Raw genomic sequence first — 14,190 nt, forward strand, 5'->3', positions numbered from 1 at the left:
CCACCTTTTAATATACTGGGAAAGTAATTATCCATCTTCTTGGTAATGAAAAACTGTACAGATGTTCTGGGCTTCTAATATTTTGCAAACTGCCATTTTCTTTCCCAGAATCTGAGAAGCCCATTCCAAAAAAGTCCTGACTTATTGAATACTCTAAAGACATTCAGAGAATAAGGTAATTTTGCTGCAGGAATTTAGTTGCTCTCTATGATTTGTAGTCGATACTATCTGGTCTGTTATCAAGTTGGGCCTGATTAGAACCTGGATGGTAATATCAAGGCTGAAGGTTAGACTTGATAAAAAAGGCAATGGCAAATCACTTCCATGCTTCTGCCAAAAATAAAAAAATGAATGAGTTCATGAAATCCCCAAGAGGCGAGGTTAATTTTAATGAAATTTTACTTTTAATCAAAGAAGTATACTGAAATAGATTCATTTATAGTTTTTATTCATCTGTCCCCAAATGTACTCTTTATGTTCATAGATTTTGCATATGTTCATGCAAAAAAAAATTCTAGTATGCCACCTTATAAATTATGTGTAACTAGGTAAGTTATATAGACAGCTAAATGTTCTGTTCTTTACAAGCTGACTATGATGACATTTATGTTGCATTTTTGAAATGTTAAAAACATTTATTTCAATAGCTCTGAAATAATTACATTCTCTCCCCCCCCCCAAGTTGTATGAAGCCCAGGTATGTTAATAATACTAAAGGCGGTGGGGGGAGGCTTACTATAGGAAGATGTCATTGATATTACTGGGTGATTAATGTGGGTGATTAAGCTGTCACTAGGGGTGAAATCTGAATATATTTGCAGCTTGAAAAAACATACACGGTATAGTCTGAGCAGCACAGTATGTTCAGTCTTTGAGAGTATTTCTTTCGTATTGGTGAACAGATAAAGTATTGTTATCTTCCATAATAGAAGGCCTGTTTGGGATGGACTCACTGAAGGGATTACAGTAATATAGAGTGAAATTGATCTGGCAGAGACTCATTTTACACAGTTTAAAGGTAGTTTCATTTTCTGAGGAAGAAAAGAGCAGACAACATTAAGGCACCCTTTTCATTTATTTCATAGGATTACCTTGATTGTATCACTGACCAATCCAAGCTGTCTTTGGGTACAGAGGAGCGATCGGCTTTGTTTGGAAACATAAAAGATATCTATCATTTCAATAGGTAAGTAAATATTAAAGTGAGCATATGTAGAAATGACACCGCTGTTCCTGTTTTTTCCCTTCTTCTTCTTCCTGGAAGAATAAAGGATGAAGGTTGAACGAAATGAATAAAGAAAATTGGGGAGGGCTGTACTTGAAACAGATAACAGTATTATAATCTTCAGAGTGGAGGTTAAAAAAAAGGGTAATAAAAGATATTTTCAGAGCTGTATCATGTCTCCCTGTGACATTCCTTCATATTGTTAGTGATTGAAAATGCTGTTAGTTTAATTTTGAGACTGGCCTGTGCATGGCCAGAAATTGGAATAAACAGAGCCACATGCCAGTGAATGTTTAGGAATATATCTGCTCCTTTTCTGAATGTGGTCTTGCCACAAAATCATCAAAGGCAATGCTTCTAGAAGATTTGTGCATAACACTGGGAAAGACTTGGATATTTTGCAAGTACAGTTTATTCTATGCCTGATATTTATTTATGCTACAATTTGGGCTTGTTTCAGAGAGGTTCTCTTCATTTTTACAAAATATTTTGCTTTCATTGAAGCTGCAAAGATCCTTTTAAACTCAAATTTGGGGATTTGCTTGTCTAGAGAAGAAGCACAAATCAGAGACAGAGTTTGTATCTATTTTAGTAAATCAGCTACTTCCCTGTGAAGAAAATATAGACCTGGCATCAATGATATGTGTCCTTGTCATATCTGGACTGGATTGTGGAACATATTCCTTTGCATACCTTTGATAATAACTTTTAAGCTGATTTGGTTTTGAAGGAACTAAAGCAAAAATACAAAACTTCCTGGAGTGATTGAAGACTATATTAAGGCTTTGGTTGTATGTTTAGAGACTATTCCAGAATGAAGATGGGAGAAGGACCTACTAAGTGGCTGTAACAAGGCAAACATTTAATTTAAATTGAGCTCAAATTAAAATGAATTAAATCCAGTTTATATGGACGCTTTCCATCTATTTAAATGATTTGTTCTGTCATATTAAAATTGCACGTGTTTAAATTCTTGAAAACTGGGAGGGAACAAAATTTGTGCCTGGGCAAGCTACATGGTCTGATCCTACTTCATCAGTTCTATAATGCACATTATATGAACTTATCAAAGTGGTGCCCTTATTTTTACTTTTGTGTGTCTAAAAACTAGATTTTAGTTTTTAGATAGCTAAGAGAGTCAGAGTCATCTGAACTTATGAAGGACAGCAGTGGGCAGGCAGGCAGAAATTATTCCTAAGGGCAGGCATTGCTACAGAAAAATTATGCTTCCTAGGTCTCATCAAATTATATAGCTTCAGGGAATGGACATGTTGCCTGGACATTTTGTGAGAGCAGGGAGAATGGGCAGAAATGGTGGGAGATGGGGAGTCCCATGTGTTTTTGCTGAACATACTTTAATTTGCTGCTAAAGGCCCTTTTTATCTATTGCCAGAATATTAAAACTGTCTATTACTTTATCATATTTTAATCTGTATGTCACCTCAGGGAAACCATTTTCAACACAATCTCAACATATTTTATATAAAGAATTAAACTTCACCTTTTAAAGCATATTAGGCAGCTGTAATAGTTGCATTGTGTTTGCTTTTCATCACCCTCCCATTTGTAAAGGCTTATTAAACTTAGCTCCAAAATGTTTAATTAAGTATTTGTTTACCACTTGAATTATTTCATGGACCACTTGTCGTAATAATAATAAATCTTAGCTCAAACCTCTTGGATCTGTGGGACCCATTTTAGATACTGCCTCATTTCCTATTTCCACTTTTGGGAGGAGTAGCTTTTTTGAAATCAAATCTGAAATGTCAGCTATTTCCCATAGTATTTGTGCAGCTAATATTCTGCCTGGAAAATGGGAGATTATTATTAATTTATTCTGCCACAGTGAATGTGGCTGACTTGGGTCATAAATCTTGATGTGTCATAAGAACTAATATTAGCAATGCTACTTCAGAGTTAGTTACATCATAGTTACATCATACTATGCAACTGTATCATAATTGGGTGAATGTAAAGACCTTGGAGACCATGGTCACCAAGCATGGGGATTAAACTGAGCATATCATAATTAAAGGTAGAAGTAATGAGAACCCTTGTGAATCTATTATGCAACTCCAAACAAGATATCAATAATAAAAACTTTCTTTGCATAGGAAAAGAGTAGTTATAAGTAGTGTAAGAATTCTTTTTGACTTGCAGTTGACTTTTGGTCAATCTTCTGTGTAATTCATTCTCATTTTCAACAAGGCCCAACCCACTCTGGTATATAGTGAAGCCCTTCAGAATTATGCCAAATCAGCAATCAAACAGCAGATGTAACCAGAACAAAGTTCTTTATCTTCATTATGATAAAGATAACTAGTTATTAATAATGTTCTAATCCATATCTAGTAAACTTTGCCAGACACACCTAGTGAGAGTTACCATATTTTTTTTTCATGCTGAATTTTGTAAAGACCCAATTATTTTTGCCCAATTTTTGCTAGGTTTTAACATATTCCTTTTTCCCAGAGTTTGCAAATCTTGGCCCAAACCCCAAGTCACAACAAAGCCCACACAAGCAACAAGTTGTATCTGAAAATGCGTGATTGTGGAATTCTCTCAAGCAAGCTTTACCTCAATCCTGCTATATCATGAAAACTGTTGTGTAGCAACATGCAAGAGAAATATATTGTCTGTTTCCTACCTGTCATTCATATACATTTCATAGTCAGTGTAGCATAACAGTCAAGTATCAGCTTCTCAGAATCACATTTCTTACGGATAACTTCATATGTTGGAAAATAACTGGGAGGAGGACAGTAAATTAAAAAGTGTTTTCCCATTGTTCCTTTATTTCCAGTTGCCAGCTGAGATTACTTTGATACCCTCATATAAACATACATATTTTGTACAAATGCAAAACAGCAATCCAGATGCTGGTGACAAAGGTTAACTGATTCATAGCATGAGTAGCTGAGCTCAGAAGAAGGAAGCCTGTACATGCTAAAGCAGGGGTCTTCAAACTTGGCCCTTTTATGACTTATGGACTTCAACTCACAGAATTCCCCAGCCAGCGTGCCTGGCTAAGAAATTCTGGGAGTTGAAGTCCACAAGTCATAAAAGGGCCAAGTTGAAGACCCCTGTGCTAAAGGAATAGTGAGCCACATTATCTCCAGTCTTCCAATGTACATCAGATCAAATTGTAATTGATAGTTTACTCACAGATAAAGTGATGATACTGATACTGATAAAGTCCATGAGGCTGTAGCATCCTAACTATCTTCAGAGCCTCAAGACTGTCTGCAAGTTTATAATTTCAGTTTAATTCCCCACTTTCCTAAGTTAAAACAGAAGTACTGTATTTTTAAAGGAAAGAGCAATTCGAACATATTGCAGCATAGACAACAAAACCTATTCTGGTGCTTGTGAGATGAAATGCGTTCATTGTAGCAAAACCCAACATTGCAAATGTTGTTTAAAAGAAACCCAGTTGGTAAATTGATATAATTATGTTTTTCCTGGTTTGAAGGGATTCTGTACATCCTTGAGTAGAGAATAGCATTATGGGGATGAATGAAAAGTGGTTTCATATATTGAGTGAATCCATAATGTCTTTGGTTTGGTTTCCCTTAGCATGATACTTAAACTCCATTGCTTTTTTATGACTTAGCTTGTTTATTCAAATGCAACCTATTGTCATGTAGTTAATAAATTGAATCCACTTGAAATCCGTGCAGAGCTAGTAGGCAAAGAGACACACATGCAGTCTATTTATTATAAAACAGTTTTGTATGTGCTGCATGAAGGTGTATCATTTTGCTTTCCCTTACATGTGCTATATCCCTAGGTTCTTAACAACTGTTATAAAACAGTGCCAGAAGTTGCTTTTTTTACCCTGATAAACATGGCAGCTGAAGTAGAGAAACAGTGATGCAAGCAAGCCAAATAGACATTTATTCACATCATTAATGGAATTATAAAAAGAAAAACTTGTAAGAAACCCTTAATTACTTCTTAGCATTATAGTAGGAAGCAGAATGAACGGTGCTACTTTATTTTAATAGTCTTAAATGCAGTGCCACTTTTAATTGTAGGCAATATATATTGGCATATGATGATAATAAATGCAGTATTGCCCTTTTTTTGTGAACTAGTGAACTTCTGCAAGATTTGGAAAACTGTGAAAATGATCCTGTAGCTATAGCAGAATGTTTTGTTTCTAAGGTAAGTGATAATATTATCTTTTGATATTAGTAAGCTCTTCAGTATTTTGCATTCTCAGAATATATAAATAGAAGATCATTCCATCAGTGCTCAAATGCTTATAACAAATAAGTTGTGGGATTCAAATCTCTTTTACAAATTACTCTATGGCAGACATGTCAAACACAAGGCCCGGGGGCCGGATCCGGCCCATGAAGTGGTTTCATGCGGCCCGCGAAGCCATCCTGAAAACTATGAGAGAACGGCCCCCACTGCCTTGGCCCTGGCCCAGAGACCCTCCTCCTGCCAGAGACCCTCAGATCTGTCCCACTCCTGCCCAGGCCCCCATAGGCACCCTTGATGCGAATGATGTAGAGCTGGCCATGCCCACCCAGTAGGCCATATGCACTTTAGCCACGCCCACCCAGTAGGCCACGCCCACCCAGGCCACACCCACCCGGCCCCCTGAGGGCAACCGCAATGCTGATGCGGCCCTCAATGAAATTGAGTTTGACACCCCTGCTCTATGGACTTAGCTTATGTTACCCTTTCACTAAACATTCCTGAATTAACGAAGCAGTACGAAAATATTGCAAGCTTAGGTCATTATTTAATTTTGCTTTGGCCATAGTCTTACATGAATCACACATCTATCAGAAGGGATGAGAGTTTAGATAGAACACATCTCTTTTTTTGAATTATTCGATTTAAACTATTTAAAAATATGTGCGTATTGGATAGAAATAACTGATTCATCTCTTTTTGCTAAAACTTTATTTTCTTTTTTCTTTCTTTTAGATGAACATTTTAAATATTTTTCTCACTAGTTATTTTTGTTCCTTTGTAGAACTATAAGATAGATTGCTATATTTATTTAACATCAACTCAGTCAGCAATACTCTGCAAAGCTTGCTGACTAACTTTAGTTTGGCAACTCTATTTTTTATTCTTAAAAAGTTATTCTGGATTAATATTACTACATACATAAGCATTATAGATTAAAAATGAAATGGGGAGGACATCAAACAGCTTAAAGTCAAGAGTAATTCCTATTCACCCCAAGTTTGCTGTTTCCTTTCTTTTCCTTACCTTACTAGATCTCTCCCTGGTATTTTGCAAATATGAAAATGAATGTTACTAAATATTGAATAATTGCAGGGATGAATTTTTAGTTCAGTATGGATTTCTGCTACAAGTGTCAAATACGAAATGTGGTACAAATAGTCCTTGACATACGACCACAGTTGAGCCCAAAATTTCAGTTGCTAAGCAAGACAGTTGTTAAATGAGCTGTGCTGTATTTTATAACCTTCTTGGCTGCCTTTGTTAAGTAAATTGCTGCAGTTGTTAATTGAATCTGGCTTTCCCCGTTGCCTTTGCTTGTCAAAAGCCAGGTGGGAAGTTTACAAATAATGATCACATGATTCTGGGACAGCTCAACTATCATAAATACATGCCAGTTGCCAAGTGCCCAAATGTTGATCACATGACCATGGTGACGCTACAACAATTGTGTGAAAAACAGCCCTAAATCACTTCTTTCAATGCCGTTGTAACCTCAAATGGTCACTAAACAAATGGTTATAAGTTGAGCACTACCTGTATTGCATTTCAGAAAAACTGTACTGGTTTTCTAGTAGTTTGAATACAGTTCATGTTGACTTTGGCTTACCTCTCTACTTCCCTCCGTCTCCCTCTCCCTCTCCCTGTCTCTGTCTCTCTCTGTGTATGTTTCTCTCTTATTCTACAATTGGTTTTTCCTTTGTTCTTTCTCTCCTAGTCTGGTAAGGCTCACTTAGGCATTTAAGTCAATGGCCCTGTGCATTGTAGAAGCAGCTGTGGTGGCGAACCTATGGCGCGCGTGCCACAGGTGGCACGCAGAGCCTTCTCTGTGGGAACGTGTGCCGTCGCCCGAGTCCTAGACCTTCATCTGGGTTTTATAAAACCTTTTCGCTTTAGGCCTCCGCCGCCGTGTGCAAAAAAAAAAAAGTTCAATCACTCAATTTCAACTTCTCGTGGGGAAAAAAAGATCTCGCAAAGTTGGAATTGATTGATTGAACTTTTTAGTCCCACCCAGTCTGCCGTTACCACAGCAGCCACGCCCACTCAATGGGCCACGCTTACCCAATTGGCCACACGCACCCAATGGGCCACCCCCACCCAATGGGCCATGCCCACCTGGCGCCCAACGATACATAAGTGGGTTTTGGGTTGAAGTTTGGGCACTTGGTCTCTAAAAGGTTCGCCATCACTGCTCTAGATTGTGTGATGGGAAATCTTTGACTCTTACTTGGTTCACAGTCTTTGATATGTTTATCTTTAGAAATTAGAGGGCAGCTTTGTCCTTTTAGCTAGTCATCAGACGGGAAAAGTTGAAAGCAGGCAAGTGTAGGCAGTTTGGCTAGTCATCCTCTTTCTTCCCTTGACAAAGGGAGATTTTATTCACCCTGTTGAGCTTCACACAGTAGTTTCATATGGCCAGACATATTTATATCCCAAAAAAATATATGTAGATTTGCAGTAAGTAGCTGTTTGAAGTACTGCATTTTGTTAAGGCTTGCATGAGTTCAGGGCTGAAGATTTATGGTTGTCTGTTGGCCACTATCCATATTACTCAGTTCACCCTGAACATCAAAGAAGCCCTTTTAGGTACTGTATTGGGAATATATGAAAGTAAAACTAGAAGTGCAGGGTTTAATGAAACCATAAATATCTTTTAATTCCAATCTTGACAACTTTGTTTAGTGATCTGAACTTGGTATTCTTTTGCCCTGACTTATAGCCTCCTTCCTTTTATAATTCGCAAGGCAAGGGCTGTCAATATAGTAGTAGCACTACATTGCAATGATGGTGTTAGTCAAAGTACAGCTCATTAGGTTACGTTTTGTGGAACAGAACACTATTGCTAAGCTCTTTAGCTTGCATTAATACAGTTACACAGTGAAGACGTGGTAAAAAAAAAGGACAGCACAAAAATATTTTACTTTGTCTGAGTCAAACAAGAAGTTGATTTTCTCTCTCATTTTGTGAGTCTTGTGAACTCCAATTGACTTGATAACTGAATCGTAACACTGGTACAGACGCCAGAAGCCTGGCCATATGGTCTACTGATTTGTTTCCCAACACTTTGCTGCTACCTCCTATTAGCACTGACTGTTTGCAATAAATGCTTTATTCTAATACAACCATTCTTGACAGTGGTGCAGATCCTGGCACCATTGGGTATTGTGTTATATTCAACATTGATAATAATATGGAAGAGGAATACTGACAGCAGAGTGAACAAAGGCCTCACACAGCCAATGCCAGAGGTCATCAAATGTTGGGCAGCAAGGCCAAAAGTTCTTGTTTATGGATACTTCTGGACAGAGTCACTTTCCATTTTTTAATTTTTAACAATGGCTCATACAGAAATGCCAAGTATTAGTAATGGAATCATTGCAGCAATTGAAAACAAGCAATTTGCAGGCTAAATATTTTACAGAAGAACTGATAGCTTAAAATCCTAAAAAACAGCATTTAAAAATCAGGGGAACAGATTCATCTTCTCTCCTTTTGTATGATTCCCAAATCTGATCCTTCTGGTGCAAATTCAAGGACGTAATTAGCAGATATGGTTTGCAAGAGATGGGTTATAGGAGTAGAAATGTGGCCGTGTAATATTGAATGTCCGGTATTATTGATGCATTTTATTGATGTATATCAGACTAGCTAAGATCATTTCTTAATTTTTTTAAAATCCTTTCCAGTTTGGTAAACTATGAATTTTTTTTAAAAAAATATATGATGAAAAACAAAAGACGATGTAATAATTTTTAAATAATTTTTTAAAGACCATTCATGGCCAGTGTTTATGACCGTTTGCAATGGTTATATAATAATGAATTAGATATTTTCTGCCTTTCCCTCATAAATGCTTACTTATGTACAGATTGGGTGTGACTTCATTTGGATGACACTGAAGAATCCCCAACGATATATGCAATAACTGGAATCATTTTACCAGCTAATAATAGAGTGTAATGTCTCTGTTGCAAATTGTGGTTAACGTGATTACTACTTCATTGCAGGCAGTAGATTTCTACAGTAGCTGTTAGCTCAAAGAATACATGTTTAATAGGCTGTGGTGTAAGCTCATTATGTCTCATGCCAGATAAAATATCAGCAGTCGCTAAGTGGAAAATTTTAAAATAATTAGGTGGGATGGTCACTGATTAACACAGCTTTTTAAGCTGAATGGAGTGTTTTATTAATTGTAAAACATTATGCAAAAAAAAGGTGTGCTATACATACTCAGATATTGTTGCACATTGAGAAACGTTCCATGAATGTTTATCCTTCTGTTTGGCCGCTGTTTCCCAATCAATTTTACACATTTTTTTTAATCCCATTTATATCCCGCCCTTCTCCGAAGACTCAGGGCGGCTTACAATTTAAGCACAAACCAATGTGCTTAGCAATAGCCTTCATTCTATGTATATGCCTGCTTATTAGGGCTTTCGCCCCCCCCCCCAAGCGGCATTATTACAAAGTCATCTTATTGCCCCCAACAATCTGGGTCCTCCTTTAAAGTAGTTTAGGCCATTAAAACAGACCTGCAGCCACACAGGAACATGGGTAAAGGCATCAGCCTCTGGCATTGGTGGTAGCATCTTTTTCAGTTGCAACCATGAATGCTATTTCTGTCTCAGTTGTCACCTTGAACAAAATGCCCAATGGCTATGGGGCACATAAATTGGTTGTACTAAAAGAAGATATTTAGATGTGTTAGTATTAACTAACCTGAGATATTTGAAAAATTAATAAGAGAATCTGAACAGGAATAATGCTTTTGATCTTCTATATACGGTACATAAAATTGTTAGATCAAAGGCTCAAGGTTGACTCAGCCTTCCATCCTTCCGAGGTAGGTAAAATGAGGACCCAGATTGTTGGGGGCAATTAAGCTGACTTTGTAATAATGCCGCTTGGGGGGGGGGCAAAAGCCCTAATAAGCAGGCATATACATAGAATGAAGGCTACTGCTAAGCTTGTAAGCCGCCCTGAGTCTTCGGAGAAGGGCGGGATATAAATGGAATTAAAATTAAAAAAAATTAAATTTTAGTTAATGTAATTGTTACCTAAAAGTTAGATAAAACTGTATGTGGTTTTCCTTTCCCAAGGGTTTTCTTCAAATAGCAAAGATGTAAAAAAACATGCTTTATGAAACATACTGTATTATAAAGTATACGATCCACATGGAGGCCAGAGATACTTCACTGTTTAAACAAATAATTTGATAGATTAGTGGGATGTTTATTTTTAGCTGAAAATCATCTCTCATCTGCCTTTTTAACTCTTGGGATAAATGGTTGGGTGAAAACCTTCAGTCACTCATTTTGGGACAGAGTGGATTAGACTGGCTTTCAAAACATAGTTAAATCCCTGGGAGTGGCCAATATCATTATAATAGATCAATGTACTGCCTGCTGTGCTGGTTTCTAATTGATTTCTGGCTAGTTCAAGTTAAATCTAGTTAGTCATGTTACTTTATTTTTCTCTGGACCTTCTGGCAAATATATGTTTCCAGGTTATAAATAAGCTTTTCCATTTGTTTATGTACAGAGTGAAGATTTCCACATATATACACAGTATTGTACCAATTATCCAAGGTAGGAGCAATTTTGTGTGTGTGTGTGTGTGTGTGTGTGTGTGTGTGTGCGCGCCTATGTGTATATCTGTCTCTTATCTCACTCTGTGTTTCCCATTGTATATTTTCAAAAAGTAATATCTGTTGGGTTGTAGAGCACTTTGGAACTGAAGGCAAACAAGTACAGAGGTCTGGGCATATAGCATTGATCTGTGCTTTCATGCTTTTCCCACTATAGTTGCTGCAGAATCGTTAGAAAAAACTTCCTTGGTTTAAGGAAGGGCAGAAAGATGAAACATTTATGGACCCATGAATGTACCTTTTTATCTTGGAATTCAAAGTCCTGCAGATGCCAAATGGATATTATCTTTTTACGTTGCTAAAATTTGAAATGATCACTTAATCAGCATTAATCTTGTAAAATTTATGAAAAATATTGGGGGAGGGAGATTGTAGAGAAGATGGATGCTCCTTTTCACAATGATGCTTGAACATATAAATATGCTAACCATGATTTTAAGTATAAAAAGGTAAGCAAGCTTGATATACATTTATATATGTAGTAATAATGAAATAATTGTCGGGTTATTTCCTAAGTTTTGACATAATTGTTCATAAGCTGTTGTTTGGCGCTCTCCTGCATTCTAGTTAATGCTCTCTTGTTAATGATTGGTTTTGGCTGCTTTAATGGGTTTTGTTGTGTTATGTTTATGTTTTTTTGTTGTTATGTTAACTTTATGAGCCACCCAGAGTCATGTATATGATGTGGTTAGCTATATAAATTTAATGAGTGGGTAAGTAAGTAAACAAATAAATGCTGAATGATGTGAATGGGGAATGAAAAAAAGTTTAAAACCAAATATATTGTGGCAGGTAGGAGGAATTTTGAAAATAGCATTTATGTTAGATATCATTTGGTTCAACTATGGTGGCTTCTTAGGTCAATATCTTATAATAGTGTGGGAGTTTCCACCTTTAAAATGTCTTCCTAATTTCCTCGTCCTTCAACAAGTATGAATTAAGCTTCTGTACAGAAGATTGACAGTGTTTGTGTGAGGAAATAGAAAGGAGGAAAAAAGTGAGATTCTTGTATTGGTTGACTTGCTTCTGCAGGCTTTTTTAAAAAAAGGTTTCTGCCCCTATTTTTCCCAAACAGGAGAAACATTGGAATGGGGTGGAGGTTTTCCCTGAGGTGTGATACAGAAATGATATGGCGGAATCTAATACATCTTCTAATAAAAAATTGTAATAACTTTTTTCTTCAAAATCCATTCTAAACAGAAAAGAATTTTAGGGGAGGAAAACCCCTGTTCAATTATGTAGACAGTCCCAAATCCATCTAAGCTTGTAAATTGCTTAACTGTCAGACTGAATACAAGCAAACATGTCCATTGAAGTACTGGTTTTCTGCATAATTAATAGGTTAACAATGTTCTGAAAGCAGTGTTTGTATTCTTTACAGGTCAGTGGCTGTACTCACTGAATGCATGAGGAACAAGTCCCTAGCCAAGTTTTTCAGAGAAAGACAAGAAGCTTTACAACATTCTCTTCCTTTGGGATCCTATCTTTTAAAGCCTGTTCAAAGAATACTGAAATATCATTTGCTTTTGCATGTAAGTGAAACGCTTTGTCAATGAACCTTTTTCTATATTCTACTGAATCTATAAAGGCTTAGTTACATATTTATACTTTAAAAGAACTATCTCTAAATTGGCCAGTTTTGTTTCATAGGGGAAAAAAACTATAAGATCTATAACAAGCTGAATTTGTACTACTCATTCCCATTTTTTTACCCCTTGTTTCCTGAGTTTTCTGAAAGTCCCAGTGTGCTCTGCGTCATTTGCTTACAATGTTTGTAACCTCAGCTCATGCTGAGTGACTGGTATGTTTGCAGTCTCCTAAAGCTTTGTACAAAGAGTTCCACACAACATCTGAGAACTCCTGAAATAAGAGAGTAAACAAATATTGTGAGTACATTACCATTATTTTACATAGTATTCCATCCTGTTTCTTTTTAGTAGCTTGGGGTATTCTGGTTGAAAAAATATCGTAAATGGTAACATATAGGCTAAAATTAGGTTTTTCTTTGCCTTAAAGCATGTGAGTATGCATTCAAGGAATGTTTTTGGCATATATGTTGATTTACTCCTTTAGTTTACCATTTAAACATATTTCAAAAATCTGGGCCTACTTTTAATTCTTTTATCATATGCTTCCTATTAAGAAATTAATTATAATTTAAAGCCTGGACATGTAAATTTGGAGGGGATGTATATGTTTCCAATATCTGACATGCCTAATTCTCAAAGTAATTATCCAACTAAAGTTTCATAGCCAGGATTTAAAGGCAAGAAAACTGCATCGAAATATTAAATGACTGATTCATTCCAAATGTCCATAATTACCATCCAGGCAGCTGTCAGTGCAATGCAACTGAGTGATGAGGTGATAACTGTGGCCCCAAGGCCATATGCATTTCCTCATCATGCTGTCTCCAGACTCTTACTTTTAACTCAGAGAGATTGAAATAAATAGAGTAATAAGGACTAAGGATATAAAACTGCTTTTAATTAATTAAATTAAAAACAAATGATATTTTGTTTACGTTCCACCCTTTTTCTGCAGCATACCTTGGCTCAACCATTCAAGTGCTAATTGGTGCCCTTGACCTGAAAATATGTGCACAGCTACTCTACATTATTAAAGGATTTAGGAATTAAAACACAATCTATTATCTGTGAAGGGCAGTTAACTGGAAGCAAAATAAACCTCCTCCTTGATACATCCCACCAGGGATTGCATAACAAGGATAGTTCTCACATAATATGGTCTATTGATCTGTGTTCAGCTTGGTGAGTCACAGGTTGCACATACTTTACATAAGCTGGCATGCTTGCTATGTCTCGCTAAGATCACTGATATCAAAGGAAGCATTATTGCATTTAAATACTTTTTGAGCCTAGCCAACAGATAATTATAACATTTTCCCAGCCAACTAAGCTACTTTCTTATCTAGCAACTGTAATTAAGTATTTGTAGTAGTTCCATGTCTGTCAGTTCCCTTAGCAGATCTCAGTGTTCATTCTTAACAGGGTCAATGATAAGAGATTAAATTTATATGTGACAAAATAGCAACAGTTTGTTACTTGATTCCTGTGCACTCAAGATTCTGCTTTGACTTTGGTGGAAA

At 36.5% G+C, this 14,190-nt stretch overlaps 1 protein-coding gene across 1 annotated transcript in view; it reads left to right on the plus strand.

The window, feature by feature from the left end:
* The window catches only part of PLEKHG1 (pleckstrin homology and RhoGEF domain containing G1), a 105,218-nt gene that overhangs the window by 65,650 nt on the left and 25,378 nt on the right, over nucleotides 1-14,190 (plus strand). The window contains exons 3-6 of the mRNA XM_081312959.1: nucleotides 1,086-1,186; nucleotides 5,323-5,392; nucleotides 10,976-11,022; nucleotides 12,463-12,613. Coding sequence (XP_081169085.1) covers nucleotides 1,086-1,186; nucleotides 5,323-5,392; nucleotides 10,976-11,022; nucleotides 12,463-12,613 — 369 coding nt within the window. The remainder of the gene's footprint in view (nucleotides 1-1,085; nucleotides 1,187-5,322; nucleotides 5,393-10,975; nucleotides 11,023-12,462; nucleotides 12,614-14,190) is intronic.

Source organism: Vipera berus (assembly GCF_964194415.1).
Source record: "Vipera berus genome assembly, chromosome: 1".
NCBI classification, from domain to species: domain Eukaryota; kingdom Metazoa; phylum Chordata; class Lepidosauria; order Squamata; family Viperidae; genus Vipera; species Vipera berus.